Consider the following 21,151-nt stretch of genomic DNA (forward strand, 5'->3'; position numbering starts at 1 on the left):
CTCATGGTCCCGTCCAACCCTATGATCCTATGATAATAAGAATAGTTGGTGTGGGTGCTCCTCAACCTGCCTACCTGCCTACCTATTATATACCACTGATATATAATTTTATGGAGTCATACCATAAAATTATATATCAGTGGAAAGATAATTCAATAAAGAATGTAATGCAACAAGGTTTATTCCATTATCTGTATTCTATCAAAAGATATAGCCAAATTACTAGAAATAGGAGTGTTAAGAGAGCCAAGCATCTTGTTTTGGCTGTGATGACTCATAACACCACTTTTTTCTTTTCTTTTTAGTAATACCATAAAATTATATATTAATGGAAAGATAATTTAATGAACAATGTAATGCAATAACTTTTATGAAGGATTATTTATTACAACATAAATAAGGAGGGCATTTCTCAGTGTGTTATTATTAATAATAAAAAAGGGGTGTTAGGAGCCATCAGACCTCAGAAATACACTTTCTCCAAAAGCTTTCCACGATTTTGGCCACTAGTGTACATGAGTGGGAAGAGGCTGGGCTGATCTCGCCAGTTTGGGGACTTCGCCCTCTTCCTTTCCCGAGAAGGGCCTGAGAGACCCGCTGTCTGGCCAAGAGCAGAGCAGAGCAGCGTCCCGCCCCGCCCCCTTCCCCGCGCCCTCCCCTTGGGCACCAACCTTCTGCCCTGATTGGCGACGCCGGCGAGGGGGCGGGGCGTCATACAGGGAGACCCAGCTGGGAAGTTCCCAGGGCTGCCGCCGTGGCCGCTTTGCCCGAGTGGAGAAGCCCGGCGCGGGCGCGGCGCTGACAGGACGGGAGGCGCGCGAGGAGGCTGGCGGCGCTCGGAGCTGCGAAGGGCACAGCAGCAGCAGCAGCCATGAGCCTCGACTGCGACGTGGTGGTGGTCGGCGCGGGCATCTCAGGTGGGTGAGCTTCCCCGCTCTTTGCCCGCCTGGGTGACCCTTGTGAGGAAACCGGCCTGGCGGTGCTGCGGGAGGCGAGGGCGGGGAAAGGGTCGCGCCCTCAGTCACGGGAGACCGGCTGGGCGCGTTGGGGACAGTGGTGGCCCCGCCGGGAAAGGCGTCCGGGGTGAGGCGAGCTCGGCCGAGCTCGTGAGAGGAACTTGGTGGCGGAGGCTCCGGGGGCGCCTGGCCCCCGGCGGACAGGGATTCTGGCCCCGCCCCCTGTGAAGTCTGCCCAGGGCCCCCCGAGGCTCGGCGTTGGCTGCCTGTCGCGGACGGAGCCGGCTTCTGCTCGGGGTCAGAAGGCTGGTCACGCCGCGCCCCACTCCCAAGTTGGGGCTCGGGATCCGGAGGAGCCACAGGGGTTTTGTCAGGCAGTTTGTCGACTGCACCGCGAGATGGAAGTTCTTGCGAGCCGAGAGAGTACAAGGGGGTTTCGTTTTCGCAGTGTTTCGTTGGTTTGTTTCTTGTCCCGCCGCGATCGGCTTTACTCTGGTCTGCTTTGAATCCAGGAGCTTGCTCTGCCCATCCCCGCCCAGCGCGCTTTGCACCCAGACTGATCATAGCAGCAGTGAGAGGAAGGCTTTCGCCAAAGAGGAGAGGACAGGACCTGAGCAGGTGCTAGGGAAGACTTTCTCACGATGAGATGCTGTGATCCATTGTGTGTATGTGTTTAAAAGCCTTCACTGACGGATAACGAAAGCAATACATTGAGCCGCCTCTTTAAAATACATACACACAAATTACCAAAACTGTTGACTTGCAGCGTTGCTCCCAGGAAAGCTGCTGGCACCTGTTCAGTTCCTCTTCTGTTTCTTTTCCCACCTGAGGCAGACACTTGCATTCTGATATGGAATACTTATATCTCAGCCAAGGGGGTTGGCATTTTTGTGGGCAATCCTACATGTGCCTACTCTCAGAAGTACGTCCCACTCAGTTTGGCAGTACAGTTATAGTTGATTGGCAGGTCTTGTGCAACACACACACAGAAGACTAGACTAGACTCTTGCATTGAGGAAACTGACAGGAAAATGCACTGGAAAGTGTGAGGTAGCACTTGTTTTGACACAGCCATTGAACAAATCAGAATCAATGCTCTTTAAATAGCTGGTATCATCCAATTCCTGTGCAAACAAGTCTGGATGGATGCTCAGTTAACAGGTTGCTTGAAAGCACAGTGCTTACCCCTGTTGCACAATATGTGCTCCCCAGCTACTGTCTGTTACATTAAAATTAATTCCCTTGGACACTTCAAACACATGGCGTCTTTTTTTGAGAATAACTTGTGTGCTAGAAATATAACAATGGAAGAACTATAACCCACTTACTTGCCTTATAACAAAGAGACATGCTCCCTGCAGGCGCTAACAGTTCTGTCCTGTTTAACAAGCCTGCACTTGCAGAAATATAATCCCGCTCTTGTATTATATTTTCAAGGATGTTCAAAAACGAATGTTGTCCCAAAGTGAACGCCCATGCCATTCAAACCCTATGTGGTGTTTTTACAGAACGGCCGCATGGGCATTTTCAAAGCAAATAATATACATATACATAGGAGGAGGAGCCTTTGCTACAGCCTGGAATTGTAAAATTAAGATGACAAAACACATCTATAGGAAAGTAGTATATAAACAGAATAAGGAAGGCCATGAGTCTGTGTACAAATACCAGGAAGTACGCCCTACTGAATTTCAGTACAACTTACTTCAGAGTTTGCATGCACAATTAGGCTACACTCTGGCACACACTTGCCTCAGAAGTAAGTGCCTTTTGAATTTTGAAGGGAGGGGCTGCTTTTGAGGAAGTCTTCCTAGCATAGGGGTGCAAAGCTTCCTTTATTTAGCTGTTTCACTTTTTTTCTTCCAATGCTTCAGATTAGAAAAGAAAGGATGTGTTAGCTAAGGGAGCAAACACACATAGTGCCAGCCTTGTTCCTGTTTTTCAGTAGCAGTTGGCTGTATCATATTGCTTTCTTGGATGCTTGCCACAGCGAGAGCATGTGGAAAACCTTTGGTTGACCTCTCTCTAAGCCTCTATCTCAGGAAGCTACCAAAAATCAGACAGAACCCTTCAGACTGAGAGCAGCATTATTATTCTAAATTAAAGGACAGAGGTCTCTTATTAAATAACAGTGGGAGTGGTGCTTATTTGTAGCTAGAACATGGCTGCTGAATTTGTTTTCAGGGCCCAGATCTCATGTAGAGTAAGAATAAAGGTGGTGCCTCTAAGCACCCTAAGAAGGTACAGAGTGTTTTCCACATAGTCCCAGTGAATAGCTACAGCCAGCCCCAAAACAACAGGTTTTAAGGCTGTAGGGTTTACAGAGCATAACTTTGAACAACCTGGAGTCCCAGTCCACTTCATCCGAGAAAGTAAGCATGTAAATCTCATGGATGGTAATAGGCAACCACACTTAAATGAACTTAAAAAGGGGCCTGTTAGATCAGGCCAGTGGCCCATCTAAGTCCATCATCCTGTTCTCAAAGTGGCCAGCCCATGGGAAGCCCACAAGTAGGAGCTGAGTGCAACAGTACCCTCCAAAGCTGTTATTCCCAGCAACTTGTATTCCGAGGCAGTGGAGGTAGAACATAGCCATTGTGGCTAGTAGCTTTATCCTCCATGAATCTGTTTAATCCTCTTCTAAAGAGAGTGCAGTGGTACCTTGGGTTAAGTACAGTGGTATCTCGGGTTAAGTACTTAATTCGTTCCGGAGGTCCGTTCTTAACCTGAAACTGTTCTTAACCTGAAGCACCACTTTAGTTAATGGGGCCTCCTGCTGCTGCTGCGCCACTGGAGCACAATTTCCGTTCTCATCCTGAAGCAAAGTTCTTAACTCGAGGTACTATTTCTGGGTTAGCGGAGTCTGTAACCTGAAGTGTATGTAACTCGAGGTACCACTGTATAAGCGCTTGGCTTATTATTTGATTTTTGGCTTCCTCCCCCACATGGTGCTTGCCATTTCCGCGACCCCCACCCAATCTAGTTGAGTGAAGTTCCACACCTACATCAGCAATGTCACACCCACTCATCTGGATAGAATAAGGCAGGATGTGCAAACAAAAAGTACAATATCACATCCTGTTGATGTTGGTATCTTACAGCAGCAGAGCAATGCTTTATTAGAATTAGAAGTAACCTGTTTTGAAGCAGGGTGAGGTCCAAGTTCCATGTTATAATGGGAGATCTGTTGTTTTGTTAAATGCAGCTGGGGGAGCAGGGAATGCTAATTTGATCAGGAAGTGGTGCCGGGGATGGTGGCATTTAACCCTTTTCCATTTTAAATATTGCTCCATGCTGGGGGGGTGTAGGGGGATGGGGGAGAAATATAAGTCCCTTATTTTCATGTCTGAATTTTTATTCAAGACAGAGCAAATGCCATGTGTATGTGATATAGATTGGAAGATCAGTTCAGGGGCAAGGGTTAAATACCTCAAGCCCTTTCTATTTATCTCCAATCAGATTAGTACCTCCGCTCTTCCATGGCTGACTTTTTTTTATTAAAAAAAAAAAAGCTTGGGAATCAGCTAATCATGCATCTTTCAGCCTAGCCTGTAGTTTGGCCTTGGGATAAGAATTAAGCCTTCTTTGTCATTTATGTCCCATAATTTCATTATTACTCTATGCTGTATTTTTATGGCAGCAATTATAAGTTCAGTGAACTGATGAAGATCTTGAGACACACAGTACAAAAGATGGCCCCAGCCGTGAAGACTAGCAATCTAACATCTCAGTCTCTAAGCACATTTCACATGACCCTCCCCATGAACCTGGAGATGAGTATTTCAAATCACTTTTGAACATTCATCCATCAGAAGGGAGTTCCAGATTTGTTAGGGGCCAGGACCAAAAAAGCTTTGTCTTAATTGTCCTTTCCACTACATGGGGTGCAGAGCAATCTCACCCGCTCCCTCCAGCATCCCCATACATCCCGTTAAGAGAACCAGCTGAGGTGCTTAATTAATAATAGTAAAACCCCCCTTCTTTCCAAGCATTACATATTTCTGAGAGTTCTTATCTGCCTGCTGTACATTTTATTCATGTATTTAGTGTGCTAGTTTGTGTTGGTGCAAGGGAAAATAAATGCATATAGAAAGGAGAATTCCCTGGATGCCAAGATCCAAGTTTGGGGCAAGTACCCTTGGGTGAGAGAACCCAAAAAAGTTTAAAAATCACAAAATGTGTAAAACCTATGCATGCTAATTAGGGTTGTTTTTTTAAAAAAAACAACAACACAAGGAATCTCCATAAAAATATACAAATAAAACCAAAAAAATACCAGGGATAAGCACCAGGAAATAGGTGCTGCCTATTTATTTATTAAAATACATACATTTATATTTTGCTTTTTGAAAATAAAGTGTTTTGGCCACTCATATCCTTATTACTGGAAACCCTTACAGCAAACTTGGCTATTGTTAGAAGAAGAAGAAGAAGAGTTTGGATTTGATATCCCGCCTTTCACTCCCTTTAAGGAGTCTCAAAGCGGCTAACATTCTCCTTTCCCTTCCTCCCCCACAACAAACACTCTGTGAGGTGAGTGGGGCTGAGAGACTTCAAGGAAGTGTGACTGGCCCAAGGTCACCCAGCAGCTGCATGTGGAGGAGCGGAGACGCGAACCCGGTTACCCAGGATTACGAGACTACCGCTCTTAACCACTACACCACACTGGCTCTATTGTTAGTAACTCTATATTACAGATGGGGGAGGTGAACTAAGAGTGAAGATGTGTGGCTTGCCTAAGACCAATTCATGACTGAGGTGAAATCTGAACTAGGTACTTCTGACCTCATAACATTGGCCACTAACCACAGATCTTAATAAAATGCATTAACTCGGAACTTGTATTGATCTCTGAACTATTTAAAATTTTAAAAGATGATGCTGTTAAGGTGCTACACTCAATATGCCAGCAAGTTTGGAAAACTCAGCAGTGGCCAGAAGATTGGAGAAGATCAGTCTACATCCCAATCCCAAAGAAGGGCAGTGCCAAAGAATGCTCCAACTACCGCACAATTGTACTCATTTCACACACTAGCAAGGTTATGCTTAAAATTCTACAAGGAAGGCTCAAGCAGTATGTGGACCGAGAACTCCCAGAAGTGCAAGCTGGATTTAGAAGAGGCAGAAGAACCAGAGACCAAATTGCAAACATGCGCTGGATTATGGAGAAAGCTAGAGAGTTCCAGAAAGACATCTACTTCTGCTTCATTGACTATGCAACAGCCTTTGACTGTGTCGACCACGGCAAACTATGGCAAGTTCTTAAAGAAATGGGAGTGCCAGATCACCTCATCTGTCTCCTGAGAAATCTCTATGTGGGACAGGAAGCTACAATTAGAACTGGATATGGAACAACTGATTGGTTCAAAATTGGGAAAGGAGTACGACAAGGCTGTATTTTGTCTCCCTGCTTATTTAACTTATATGCAGAATTCATCATGCGAAAGGCTGGGCTGGATGAATCCCTAGCCGGAATTAAGATTGCCGGAAGAAATATCAACAACCTCAGATATGCAGATGACACAACCTTGATGGCAGAAAGTGAGGAGGAATTAAAGAACCTTTTAATGAGGGTGAAAGAGGAGAGCGCAAAATATGGTCTGAAGCTCAACATCAAAAAAACGAAGATCATGGCCACTGGTCCCATCACCTCCTGGCAAATAGAAGGGGAAGAAATGGAGGTAGTGAGAGATTTTACTTTTTTGGGCTCAATGATCACTGCAAATGGTGACACCAGCCACGAAATTAAAAGACGCCTGCTTCTTGGGAGAAGGGCAATGACAGGCCTAGACAGCATCTTGAGAAGTAGAGACATCACCTTGCCAACAAAGGTTCGTATAGTTAAAGCTATGGTTTTCCCAGTAGTGATGTATGGAAGTGAGAGCTGGACCATAAAGAAGGCTGATCGCCGAAGAATTGATGCTTTTGAATTATGGTGCTGGAGGAGACTCTTGAAAGTCCCATGGACTGCAAGAAGATCAAACCTCTCCATACTGAAGGAAATCAACCCTGAGTGCTCACTGGAAGGACAGATTGTGAAGCTGAGGCTCCAGTACTTTGGCCACCTCATGAGAAGAGAAGACTCCCTGGAGAAGACCCTGATGTTGGGAAAGATGGAGGGCACAAGGAGAAGGGGACGGCAGAGGACGAGATGGTTGGATAGTGTTTTCGAGGTTACCAGCATGAGTTTGACCAAACTGCGGGAGGCAGTGGAGGACAGAGGTGCCTGGCGTTCTCTGGTCCATGGGGTCACGAAGAGTCGGACACGACTAAACGACTAAACAACAACAACATTGATCTCTGATGGGATATTGGATGATAGTATTCCTATCATTCGTGTATCCCAACTTGAGTTGGGTGGTGGTATTGATTATTTCCACAGTACAAATAAAATGGAGGTGAATACTGGGAAATGTTTCAATAATTTTTCCTAGTTCTGATCCTGCAGCATCAGCTTGAGTCAATGTTATATAGCAGATCAAAGTACAGAGGAAGTTAATACAGGCCACTTCCCTGAATAATATCGGAGAAGAAGGATCTGAATGCATTTGTGGGCTGCTTTAATCATGGTCAGGATTCTGTGATCTTGTATTTGTTCTAGGGGTTATAATGGAAGTATGTAAGCAACATCAAAAAGAACCCTGCAGTCAGGTATATCTCTAAGTAAATTTAAGACATAGGAAACTAAGCTGTGTTCATAATTAGCATCATCTCATTTAGTACAGAGGACTCTGAATATAGTAGTAAGTGGTTTGTTGCTTGGAACATCAAAAACATGTTGCCAAGAAAAGTGGCTTCTCAAATTTGCTGGTAGCAGTGGGAAAGGAAAGTGCTTCCTATCATATTTATCTATCAAACATGACCAAGTAGTTGAGAAGAAAAAAACTGAATCCTGTTCCATTTCATAGAATTGCTCATCCAGCTAAATCATGATTTTAACTAGTTTTCAAATATATGAAAACAGAAAATATAGGTGTGCTTTGTGAATTCTGCAATGACAGCATCTGCAAATATCATATATGCTTTGCAGACAGGAAAAATACTCTTGGGTAGAAAATACAGACTATAGTTCCAAACATTTGCTCTAAGCTTGGGAGAAAGCATACCCATGTCCTTCTTCGATACATGGGAGGGTGGTGGAGGGAGAGAGAGAGAGAGAGAGAGAGAGAGAGAGAGAGAGAGAGGGAGGAAGGAAGGGGAAGAAGCTTCATTTTCTTCCTCATGGAGGTAAGGGAAAGTGACCTAGTTTAGGAACAGAACATACACCTTATACACTAGCTAGCTCTCATGCATTGCTATGTTTGACTGCAATTTCCCACAATATCAAAGTCATCTTGATAGAATACCAACAACTTTATTTACTATGCGATTACTTCTGTGTGGTAAACATGCTGCCTATGGTATTTGAGCTATCCACAGTGTCTGTTCATCCTCATGACTGGTTTATCACTGGGAATTACCATATTTTTCGCTCTATAGGATGCACTTTTTCCCCTCCAAAAATTTAGGGGAAATGTGTGTGCGTCCTATAGAGCGAATGCAGGCTGCGCCGCTAAGCCCAAAGGCAGAACAGGGAGGGCTCAGTCTCGCTCTTCTTGCTTGGGGACTGCTGTGCGCAAAGCCTCTCTAGGGCAGCAGGGTGCCTTCACCCCGCTCTCCCCTGGAGAGGCTAGCAAGGCTGTTCCCAAACCAGAACAGCAAGACAGAGGGCTCCGTCTCGCTCTACTAGCTTGGGGACGGCTGCACACAAAGTCTCTCCAGGGCAGCGGGGTGCCTTCACCCTGCTGCCCTGGAGAGGGTATCAAGGCTGTTCCTAAGCCAGAACAGCGAGACGGAGGGCTCCGTCTCGCTCTTCTAGCTTGGGGATGGCTGCGCGCAAAGGCTTCAGGGATCTTTAAGGCTGGCGGTGGGGGAAAGCAGCGCTTCTCCCCACCGCCACCCCCACAAGCTCGGGTGAATGCACCTTGAACACACCTTGTTTTAGAGGGGGAGAACAAGAAAAAAAATTTCCCTGTACTCCCCCTCCTATGGTCTGGTGCGTCCTATGGTCCGGTATAATCCTAAAAAGAAAGGGATTTTGACTATTGGTGGCTACCTAAAGATGCATTGGAAAAACAAGTCTAGGCCATGCATTTCAGTAAGCTGCTCTAACAAAATACCATTAAAACACAACCGCATATTGGAAAAGGGAAGAATGGGCAGGAAAGTTTATCCCTGGGGGGGATTTTCGAAGTATTATCTGGCCCATATTGGCAGCTCCACATTTTACTTGGCACAGAGATTCCTGTTTGACTAATGAGAGCTGAAGTTAAGATGGGCCATTGCCAGATTTCATTTCTCAGTTGTGTGTAGGAATAATTAGATTCCCCATCGAGGAAGCAGTGAAAGTAAATCATGGCAAAAGTGCATCATTATGGTGGAGCTCTAATGTAATAAAGATACATCGATAATTAGCCTTATTTACCACTAACTGATGTGGACAGTGAATAAGAAAGGAGAAATGTTGGGAAATAAATGCACAAATAAAATGCAAAGACAAGACCATAAAGGGATTTTCTGTGCTTACTGTTCAGTGTTAACTAGCAAGGTGACTGCTCTAATAGGCCAATAACTTTTTTTTAATGCACCACGATAACCATAATCTCATGGAGGATGCTTGTGTTATCATTCTAGCATAAAGCTCATATTCGTGACTTATTTCTTTAGCTGTTCATTACTTTAGCAGTTTTTTAAAAAACTTGCTTAATTAGTAAAGAACTGCACAGGAAAATCATATAAACCACCTTCCTCCTTTCTTAGAAGTAACCATTGATTTTATTTATTTAACAAAATTTATATGCTGCTCAATTCCAGGGAGGCGGAGGCGGCTCGGCAGGTGGAAGGGAGCATGTGCATGCATGCTCCAACAGCCCTGACACATGGAGGGGCCAGGCACCCTACCCCTCCTTCCCTCTCCACAGGCCCAGGGTCAGGGCATGCTCAGCATCCCTAAGCTGACCACAAGAAGAAGGAGGCACTGCTAACACCCTAGCCCCTAAGGCCTGACCAGGTGCAGCTTGCCTCCCCACGGCTCTGAGTCTCCTCCCACCTGCACAGTGGGAGCCCCAGCAGCCCACACAGTCCTTGGTGGGTTAATCCTCTCCCCCCAGAGCTGGTGGAGAGGAGTGCTACATGATGTTTCAATGTATATTATACACGCCTTTAGGTTAGTGTCCCATGCACATCATATATGAATAAGTGTTTTGACTTCCTTCTTGTCGACTTGCACCTTGCTACATCTCTACAGGCTTTGACATAAATAAATACATTTGGAACAATTTCTAGCTGAGAGATACCTGCACATATTAAATAGTTATTGTGAGGAGTATTGCAACAACAGCCCAAGTTTCACATGTTTGGATCTGTTGAGTTGGTTCCGGTTGGGAGCCTTGCAAATGGAATGCAGTTAACTAACAGTTTACGCATGTTTTTTAAAAGTAATGCTAAGATAAAGCCCTCAGTCTACAGCTTGTTTACACAAGAGAAATCAATTTAATGTGAATGGGGTTGCTACAGACCATATTCTGGTCTGCAGCCAAATGGGTAGTTTCTACTTAGCACTCACGGTTGTTCACACACTTAGGATTTGTTGGTGATGAGAACAAGCAGCTCTTGTAGAATTTTGCTGATGTTTTGTTTTGACTTTTAGCTAAATTTGAGGGCAACTGGGAAGAACTGGCTTGTAATCTTTAGCCTGACATTGGTTTATTTACCTTTTTATCATACTGGATCATAGCACAAATTGTATATATCGCTGTGCATCTGTGTTTGGATGCAATGAGATTGAGGGCTTTTTCTAAAAGTAGGTCAGTTCTGGTGCTGAATGTGGCAGTGCAGTCTTCGAATGCACTGTAGAATCAAACTGGGATGCAGCCCCCCCCTTTTTGTAGCACCTCCAAGCTTGAGTTGAGTTGCTATGGAAACGCCTGGGCAAACTGTTCAAGTGGCTATGACTTATTTACCCTGACCAAATAATAAGCAGGCTCTACTTTGCTAGGAGCTTGCGAATAAGTCAAATTTGTGATAGTAATGTTTTGTTGTGACTTTTGGGTGGAAAGGCTTAATTTTGTCAGAAAATGCCAAGGTCTATAATAAATTGTATTGGCATGAAGGTTTCTGAAACTAGGACTTCGTTTGGAAGACATGAGGGATACAGCTGAGTACTGTTCACCACTGCTGGTGAAGGAAAGAAGGAAGGAAGGAAGGAAGGAAGGAAGGAAGGAAGGAAGGAAGGAAGGAATCCTGCCGTTCCTCCTGAAGTTACCCAGGGTGCCAAACACACAATTAAAGCATCTAAAATTCCAACACAGTTGCAGACTGAGAACTATCTGTGCTAAAAAGTCATGTTGAAAGCAGAAGGGGTTGTATTCAAGGCAGTGCTTGCCTTCTCTCCCCCTCTTGGTAGTCTACAGCCATGTGCAGCATTGGGAAGCCAGGAGAGCAATGCAACCCCAGCTGCACAGCCCCACTGGCCACTACTGGGAGGGGTAATGGTAAAATGCACCTCTCTCTGTAGCCAGACTCTACATGGTTGTCACCTGCTGTGTCCAGCTGCATTGGAATACTTGGAACTCTGCAAAAGAGAAACACTGTGGCAGGCAAATTAATTTGGAAACAGAAAAACAGCTGGCAGGGAAAGGATAAAGCCCCATCCTCCTCTCTTCCTGATCATCCACTCCTGAAGCTGCTTTTTGATTTTAAAGAAACATTACATGCACCTGTTTCTCTTGTGTAGCTTGCTCCCCTCCCCTTCAAAGTTGGAGTCTTTGTTCTCCATGCCTCTGTGCTAGCTGATAGTACAGAGAGCCAATTGCTGGATTACATATAAGACTGGCAGTACACCTATTTCCTTCCTCAGATTGTTGGGAGCACTGAGACGTTTTGTGTACTTCCTCCTCACTCATAGTATATTCCTAGCTAATATATGGCTAGTTAACACTTTGCATATCCAGCCATTTTTGTATTTAAGAAGGTTTTTGTATTTTGAGGGGTTCTTTGTGTTACTTAGCTCCATCCTCATGCAGTTATACATTTAAAAAGGGGAAAAAATTAAATCCAGTTCGAGGGTGTCCATTTGCACATTGCCCAAAGGGAGAATATGCACCATAAAGGGGGGGGGGAGTAGGGCAGAAATTTGCATTAAATGTGCATTTGCCAGTTTTTATTTGTAGGTACAAATTTAGAAATAATTGTTAGAATTTAAATTTAACTGCAGGCAAAACAATTTATTTCACTTTGAGATTACCCCAAAAGAGTTCATTTAATTTGTTTCTCACCTCCCGATCAAATGAACTGTTCAATAATTTTGCCCGGCATCATTGGGTCAACCATCTTCAGTTCATGGCCCACAACTGCAGTGTGTGTGTGTGTTACGAGGTGGCCAGGGGATGGCGGTCTTTTGGGGTTTTTTCCTTCCTTAATCTAAACCCCAAAAGGCAAGCTGGGAGCTCAGCAACAGGTGTTCCCAAACCACAAATGACCTGGGAATTGGAAAATAACTCTGCAGGATTATGTACCCTCCTGGGTTCATAGGTGGCAGCCTTTTCTTTTTCCACATTTTCTGGAAATGAAAGTAAGGGTACATCATTCTGCCAGGTTGATTCCCATTTTCCAGGGACAATCCAGATTGCTTCCCTTTGGGCATCTTGCAGCACAATCCTAGAATACCTGCTCTGTAACAAACACCATGGACTTCAGTGGGACATACGGTAACTATGACTGCAGTCTTATATACACTTACTTAGTTTAAGTGAATTCAATGGGGCTTACTTCTGAGGAGACGTGTGTGCGTGTGTGTGTGTATCTATATCTATCTATATCTAAGTGGTTTCAATAAAAACATTGACATTCAACATTTTATAAAATTCCTAAAAACCAGATTAAAATGATATACAAACTGAATGCTACTGTATGTCACAAATCAAACCGAGCAGTGTATAAAATGGAAAATTAAAATTAAAAATTAACTGAGTCCAGGAAAGTTTGGGTAAACGTAAAGGATTCTAAGATGTGTTTAAAGGTCATTACTGTCTCCACCTCAAAGAGTTGTTCTGTTTGCACTTATTCAATAAACTTCCCCTCCCCTCCTACTCCCCCTCCCTCCATGCACCCCACTCCCCAAACCTCTACTGGGGTTTCCCTGAGCCTCTGGAGAAGATGCAGGGGCTTGAGAGGAGGTCCTTGCATGAAAGGAGCAACTTTGTTGGAGACAACCCAGTACTTTTTAATGGTAGAGGAAATAAAATAAAATACTGTTTTGTCTTTGTTTTAGGTCTGTCGGCAGCTAAGTTGTTGTCTGAATCTGGAGTTAATGTTGTGGTTTTAGAGGCTCGTGACAGAGTTGGAGGACGGACTTTCACAGTTAGGGTAAGAAACAAATAGCGAATAACCATATTTTATGTAAATGTAGCATATGACATTCTTGAAAGAGGGTGCCAATTCTGCAAAAGGTTGTGCTTATTCACAAAGTTGTGTAGAACACATAACTGTGGTTCTAAGTTTGCATGTGTGAATTAGGCCTAATTCTGAGGTGAAGTTTTGTTTGCTGCTATGAAACATAAGCACTTCCTGGTTCTTCCAGTGTGGAACATTCAGTAGGTTCTGTTATTCCTGCATTTTTTTCCTCTTTTGACAGAACAAGCAAGTAAACTATGTAGATGTTGGTGGAGCCTACGTGGGACCTACCCAGAACCGAATTCTGCGACTGGCTAAAGAACTTGGCATAGAAACATACAAAGTAAATGTAAACGAGAGAGTTATCCTGCATACAAATGTAAGAATTACATTTTCTACATCTCCTTTTGGCAGCAGTGTGCACAGGAAAACATTTGATGCATTGTAATAAGAAGGACATAGATCTCTTTTCTGTTCGTTTATTGACAGCTGAGTGGAAATGTTTCTTATGCATTCTTTTTCTAATACAGTGGTACCTTGGGTTAAGAACTCAATTCATTCTGGAAGTCCATTCTTAACCTGAAACTGTTCTTAACCTGAGGTACTACTTTAGCTAATAGTGCCTCCTGCCGCCACACGATTTCTGTTTTCATCCTGAAGCAAAGTTCTTAACTCGAGGTACTATTTCTGGGTTAGCGGAGTGTGTAACCTGAAGCGTCTGTAACCCGAGGTACCACTGTAATAAACTACCTACTGCATATGGATGATCCATGAAGCACTGCTGAGTGAAGACAATTGATCAGGACTTAATAGATTCAGGAACCTGAAGATTTGCAGAACAATTTTTTTATTGCCCTCCAACAAAAAAAAACCCAAACTCGAAAACACTCATAAGAACATAAGACAAACTTGCTGTGTCCTGCCAGTGGCCCATCTAGTCCAGTATCCTGTTCTCACAGTAGCCAACCAGATGGCAATGGGAAGCCTGCAAGTAGGATCCAAGTGCAAGAGCACTTTCCCCTCTTGTGCCTTCCAACAACAAGCATTCAGAATAATAATAATAATAATAATAATAATAATAATAATAATAATAATATTTTTTTATTTATACCCCGCCCTCCCCAGCCAAGGTCGGGCTCAGAGCGGCTTACAAACAATGATAAAAACAAGAAGAATGGTTACAACTTAAAAACAAAAATAAAATACAGCATTAAAATAATGGAACATTAAAATATTAAAATGTAGCCTCATCGCAGGAGGAGAAGGAAAAGAAAAGAGAGAGAGAGAGAGAGAGAGAGAGAGAGAGAGAGGGAATCAAATTGGCTCCAAGCCAAAGGACAGGCGGAACAACTCTGTCTTACAGGCCCTGCGGAAAGAAATCAGATCCTGCAGGGCCCTGGTCTCATGAGGCAGAGCGTTCCACCAGGCCGGAGCCAGAGTTGAAAAGGCCCTGGCTCTGGTTGAAGCCAATCTAACTTCCTTAGGGCCCGGGACCACTAGGGTGTTGCTATTTATGGACCTTGAGGCTCTCCGTGGGGCATACCGGGAGAGGCGGTCCCGTAGGTACGAGGGTCCTAGGCCGTGAAGGGCTTTAAAGGTCAAAAGCAGCAACCTTAAATCTCCACCGTATTCAGAAGCAGAATGCCTCCAACCATAGAGGCAGGGCATAGTCATCCTGACTAGCAGCCACTGGTAGCCTTTACTTCTATAAAACCTCCATGCATTTGTTTAATCCAGGCATAGGCAAACTCGGCCCTCCAGATGTTTTGGGACTACAACTCCCATCATCCCTGACCACTGGTCCTGTTAGCTAGGGATGATGGGAGTTGTAGTCCCAAAACATCTGGAGGGCTGAATTTGCCTATGCCTGGTTTAATCCTCTTTTAAAGCCATCTAAGTTGTTCACCATTACTGCCTCCTGCTGTAGCAAATTGCATAGTTCAACTTTGCTCTGTCTAAAGAAATATTTCCTTTTGTCTGTTCTGAATCCTCCAGCATTCAGCTTCTTTGGACAACCACAGATTTTAGTGCTATGAGTTCTCGTGTTTCCAACAAAACAAAAATGTCCCATCTTGGTTTTAGAAATTAAAGAGAATGCTTATCAGTGGAAATGCTTTCTGTGGAGGAACTGTCTCTTCATTCCATAAAACACAATCTTTTTTTAAAAAATTGAATAATTAAATGACAGTTACTAATAGCAGCAGAAATCCAGGTTCTTACTCCTCCAAACATTCACTGAAATAATAGGGCTGTAACTAGTCACCTAAAAGTAGGAGGGTTTGGGGTTGGGAGAAAGAGTGTGTCAGTTTAATTCCTGTTTCCTTATATACACATTGCATTCTTGAAAATCAGTTACTGGATAGAGAAGAACCGAACAAAACCCTGCACTTGCATGTCTATGCATCCTTTGCTGCGAGTGTGTTCAACAGGACACGGTGGGACTTACATCTGAATAAACAATCATGGGTTTCCATAGTTACAAGGCGTGATCTCCCCACCCCCCCAATACACTGTAGACAAAAACAAGTTTTTGGAAGCTCAAATGTCATTAAAAAATAATAAAGCAATAGAGTGTGATAGCCAAAATTGTATGCAATAAAAAATAACTTCTGTCATGCCACCTTAGTTACGTTACATGCTATTCTCAACCTTCAGACCATAATTCCAGCCACTGGTTTAAGTACAAGTTCACTGTTGAGTTTTAAATCTGAATGCAGAGCACTTAGAAGATACAGCAAAATGTTTATTTCTAACTGTGGAAGAGAAATTGCTTTCTTGATTGATGATGTTTCCCCCCTCCCTCTTGAGTTATATGGGAATGATCATGTTCCTCCATTCCCAGAAGGTGTGTATCTTGTGATTATGAGCTAAGAAAGGGTTGAGGACGTTTCCTACTTGGCTGTGATAACTGGACAAGTTTTCTCATGTTTCTGTAAATCCAATTGGATTATCTGCTGAGTTACTTTGGATAAAAACTTGCATTAGAGCACTGCCACTCACATTTATCTCCCTGCCACTCTGAGCAGCAACACAGGATTAAGTGCCCAAAAGTTTTCTGCAGTTTTCTTATTTGGTTTCCTTACACTATGTTTATTTAGCTACAACAGTAGTTTTGGTGCCCATTCAAACACTGCATTTCACATCCATGCAACAGGGGAGCAGAGATCTAGAAGGGAGTTCAGTGTTGCAGCATCTGCCTTGCATGCAGAAGGTTCCAGGTTTAATCCTCGGAATCTGCAGGTAGGGCTGGGAATTCTCCCTGCCTGTAATCCTAGAGAGATGCTACTGTTAGGTACTGAGTTGAATAGGATCCAAACTGCAGCAGTCTGATTGGTCCTAGAACAATAGGATTCACAATGCAGCAGTCTGATTGGTCCTAGAACAATGCAGCTGTATGATTGGTCAGCAGGAGCCACCCAATCCAGCTCCAGATAGAAGTGAATCCACAACCTGATTGGCCTACAGGAGAAGTCCGGAATTAGCCAATCACGTGCAGCCCATTGTGTAAATAATGTATATAAAGCAGACACTTTGAGGGGACTTCCATTCCTCCTCACCACTATGAGCTGAATAAAGAGCATGAAATCACTTTGCGACTCTATTTCAGCTACTAACCTGTGAGGATAGTACAGAGCTAAATAGAGCAATAGTCAGACCCTGTATAAGGCAGCTCCCTATGTACCTTATCAGATCCACCCTCCTGACACCAGTGTTATAGAGACCCTGCTGTGACTTTGTGGCTCTGCCTCACCACAGTGGTTTTTATGGCATCCAGGGAAACATGGGACATGGAATTAATAGGCAAAGCCCTAATTTGTGCATTCTAGCCTGCTTCTCTACTGATGTTTAGCAATTGGCAGGATGGGCGGGGCAGGTCTCTGTAGTATAAGAAAACAATTCTATTTGCTTAGGAGATGAAGTTTTCAATTTTGGGTGTCTGTCCTAAAGACCAAACTGATCACAGTTTGCAAAAGCAGAATGGTGAGAACAGCTGGAGGAAGAGAAGAAGAAGAAACTCTGTAGGAGATTTTGTTTCTGTAATACCTAGAGGTCAAAATACTCATCCCACAGTAATCATTAACCTTTATTTCTGAGGCAGTTGGACAATGAACTTGAGCTTTGTTTATTGCATTTATTATGTGTTCTTTGATTTCAGTTTGTTGGAGTGGATAAATGGGGTTGTTAGCTGACGCTTTATGAATATTTGAAACGTTCTGCTAACCTGTGCAGATGGATTATATAGAGCACACTTTTAAATGTTGCTTTTTAGAGCCATTTCAAGAGCAGTTTCAATCTGATGAGCTACATGGCATGAATGTAAAGGGTTTACTCAAACATGCGTGCAAATCAGAACGAAGCTTTTTCTTGCCATAGCCTCAACCCAGATTTTGCAATGCATTTTGCTGACATTCTGGACACACACGCCCATATCACAACTTGGGGACACAAAATTAAATCAATTGGCAGTAGATTCGGCAGCAAAAAATTATGTTCTTCTCACAAGACACGAGAGCATTCATGCAGTCAGCAAAAGGAAATAGCAGACCTTAACCCTTTCATGCCCTTGTGGTCCCGATCCCTATAGTCCTAAAGTAAGAAGGGTGGCATTCACTTAAGAATATTCATGAAATCACATAAATGACATATGATGCAGCAATATTTGCATCCAGTTAAATATTTATTGATTAATCTGTATGTAGTGTAAAGGGTTTGTTTTGGGGTCGGTCTGGCTTATATTTGAATATTATATTATATTCTCACTAAAAGGAATACATTTCCTTTGATTTTGACTGTGGTGTAACAACATGTAGAAAGTTTAATTCCACACACCCGCACCCCAGAAATGGACATTACATTTTGGAATCTTCTGTGTATGAAAGCTACCTTAACTAGCTTTGCTTATTGGCTGATGTCTTCAGAAAAATCCATCTTTTTCTATACTTGGTGTTTATGGATTCATTTCCAATTTTGTTTGTGGATTGTAACTGATATGGCTGCTATGGAGACCTCAGATCCATGCCAGGAAACAAATCCATTGTTCCATATATTTATTTGTTTCAGGGAAAGTCCTATCCATTCCGTGGTGCATTTCCTCCAGTGTGGAATCCTATCATATATCTCGATTTTAACAATTTTTGGAGGACAATGGATGAACTGGGAAAAGAGGTATGCTAGAAACAATGAAGGGATGTATCATTATCTGCAATATTTCTAAAAGCTCATATGGAAAATCATTAGGGCTACATGAAGATAGCATTCAGTAAGAATCCATCAAGAATCAAAGAGAGTTCTTTATACTGTATAATCATTGTGTAGACATTGAAATCTTCAATTGTGAAATGTATTGGCTAAATGAGTTGGTGTCATCTGGCATGATTAACAACCAAGTGTGTTTTACTTCAGGAAAATAAATTGTGCCAGAGGCACAGACCTGCCTTTCCAGCACTATCCTAATAATGAAATACAGATAGTGGAAATCTCTTGTGTGTTCAGCTTTGCTGGCTCTGTTGGATGTGACCCAGCCCAGCTTCACTCTATTTTGCCCAGAAGCAGAGTTAGTGGTGTATAGTTTGTCCAAGCCATTTTTTCTTCTTTCCCTCCACCTGATAGTTTTTTGCAACAGCAGCAAAGAAGGGGAAAATAAAACAGACGTAGTGTTGGGGTGGGCGGAGCCCAGTGCCTTGAGAGGGATGCAAATTGCCCCCTCCTCAGTCATCAGGTGGATCATCTGATGGGCAGAGATGGGGCAATAAAGGTCTCTGCCCAGTTGATCTGCATGGATCAGCTGAGAGAAGGAGACTTTGCACCTGAACATCTGCCTTTAAGCGGTGTCTCTCTCTGTGTGTATGTACAAGATGCATGTGCAGCCCCTGGAGAGTTGGTCATGTGCAACCCCTGGAGGGTTGCTTATGGTTGAATGGGACCCTCAGGCCGAAAAGGATTAGCCCCCACTGGGTACCTGGGTATAAGTCCTATTGGACTCAGTAGTGCTATCTGAGTAGACATGTATAGGATTGCACTTGAAATCTTAGTGAGTATTAAATGTACATATAGTGAACTTTGACTGCATTGGAAAATATCTACAAATAGCTGTCCTATCTCCAGCTGTTCTGACTGAATAAAACAGTGTTCTACTGGTTCTGAAAAGAAGAATTCACCTATTTAATTTTATTCCACATGGAGTGTTCTGCATCTGTGAAGCATAAAACACGTGTGTGTGTGTGTGTGTGCGCGCGCGTGTGTGTGCGTGCATGCACACACACAGAGAGAAAATTGCATCAGCATGCATTTGGGGCTGTGGAGTGAAACTATTGCCTGAATGCTCTTTCGGTGCATGGATGGAAGTTCAGTTTTGACTGTGATGTATGTAGTCTGGCGAGCAAGGAGAGTCACTTATTTCCCCACCTCCCACCCCTGGTCTTCAGATTCCAGCTGATGCTCCCTGGGATGCACCACATGCTGCAGAATGGGACAAAATGACAATGAAAGAATTCATTGACAAACACTGCTGGACCAAGTAGGTGATTTGATTCATTTTGAAAGTTTACCTTAATGTGATACTTCATTCTTTGCTTGCTGCGTGCCATATTCAGGCTACATACATCAAAGCCTTATTCATGTTGCCTCTCTCCTCTAGTCATAGAATAACCAATCACACATATACAGTGTGGCTAGAGAAATACATTTGGGAGCAGAAAGTAAAAAATGTAGAATATACTTAAAGTGCGGAACATGCTTGACAGATTGACCTTAGGCATCCATCCTGATTCGCTTGTGCAAAGCTTATGCACACGTTAGACAATGCCTAGTATTTACTGAGCATTCATTCTGATTTCTTTGGTGGGCAGTTATACAACAATGAGAAGTCATTCTGATTTGTTTTCAGGGTGTTCACACTTCTTCCCGGTAAAATTTGGTCCATCTCACACGTTTCAGTGCTTTCCCCTTCATTTCCATAAACTCTGGTTTTTTTAAAGTGCATTCATTGCGTCAATGAATAATAAACACGAATAGTGGAAGATGTATAGAAAACACGTTCCTGATTCTGAAGGTGAACGGAGGGGCTTTGGGATATGGTATTATAGTACAGTACCCATTACCATTCCCCACAGTTTAATAGGTAGTTCCACTTGTTTCCCCACATCTCAATGTATGCAGGCATTGCGAGACAGGAATAGGGAGAACTTTGGTGGACTTCAAGGGAAGACTCCTCACAATGAGGGGTATCTGCACTGCGTGTGGTGGGGCAAAGCCACCCTCCTGCCATTGACGTCATTGCTGCTTATCTTGGCAGGGCCATGGTGAGGTTGGGACTACATGGTTGCACTGGCAGAGCTGCTGGATTTGTGACAGTGCTGCTGCTGCATGCTCCTGGCCTCACTCCAGCCCAACCCTGTCCAGACAAGGAGCCATGACGCCCCAGCCATGCCATGCCCCACCACACACACCAGGACTGAGGGTTCAAAAGAGATGCTGAAAACCTTTTCAACTACATAAATGATGAGCTTAATGAGGCTCCCTTGGAGGGCAGAGCAAACATCACCACTAAATATGAAATACAGTTTTCCCCAAAGCAAATATTAATCTTTGACTGCAACCATTGGATAAATAAGGCTACAGTCCGTTGAATCCACAGAATTTGTACATACATATTGCTTTTGTAGACTAACAGCCTAGTTGGGAGCTACCTCAGATCATCAGCTGGTCAATTCTGGTCTAGACCAATATTAATATGCTATCTGCAGTTTTAAGGTCTTTGCAAT

The 21,151-nt window shown here is 43.5% G+C and overlaps 1 protein-coding gene across 1 annotated transcript in view; it reads left to right on the forward strand.

The window, feature by feature from the left end:
- Nucleotides 1–762: 762 nt before the first annotated feature.
- LOC310842624 (amine oxidase [flavin-containing] A-like) overlaps nucleotides 763–21,151 on the forward strand; it is a 31,435-nt gene continuing 11,046 nt past the window's right edge. Inside the window, exons 1-6 of the mRNA XM_083734718.1 lie at nucleotides 763–804; nucleotides 839–917; nucleotides 13,267–13,361; nucleotides 13,630–13,767; nucleotides 18,450–18,554; nucleotides 19,814–19,905. Coding sequence (XP_083590844.1) covers nucleotides 872–917; nucleotides 13,267–13,361; nucleotides 13,630–13,767; nucleotides 18,450–18,554; nucleotides 19,814–19,905 — 476 coding nt within the window. The 5' untranslated portion in view covers nucleotides 763–804; nucleotides 839–871. The remainder of the gene's footprint in view (nucleotides 805–838; nucleotides 918–13,266; nucleotides 13,362–13,629; nucleotides 13,768–18,449; nucleotides 18,555–19,813; nucleotides 19,906–21,151) is intronic.

This window comes from Podarcis gaigeae, assembly GCF_964106915.1.
Source record: "Podarcis gaigeae genome assembly, chromosome: 4".
Taxonomy (NCBI): Eukaryota; Metazoa; Chordata; class Lepidosauria; order Squamata; family Lacertidae; genus Podarcis; species Podarcis gaigeae.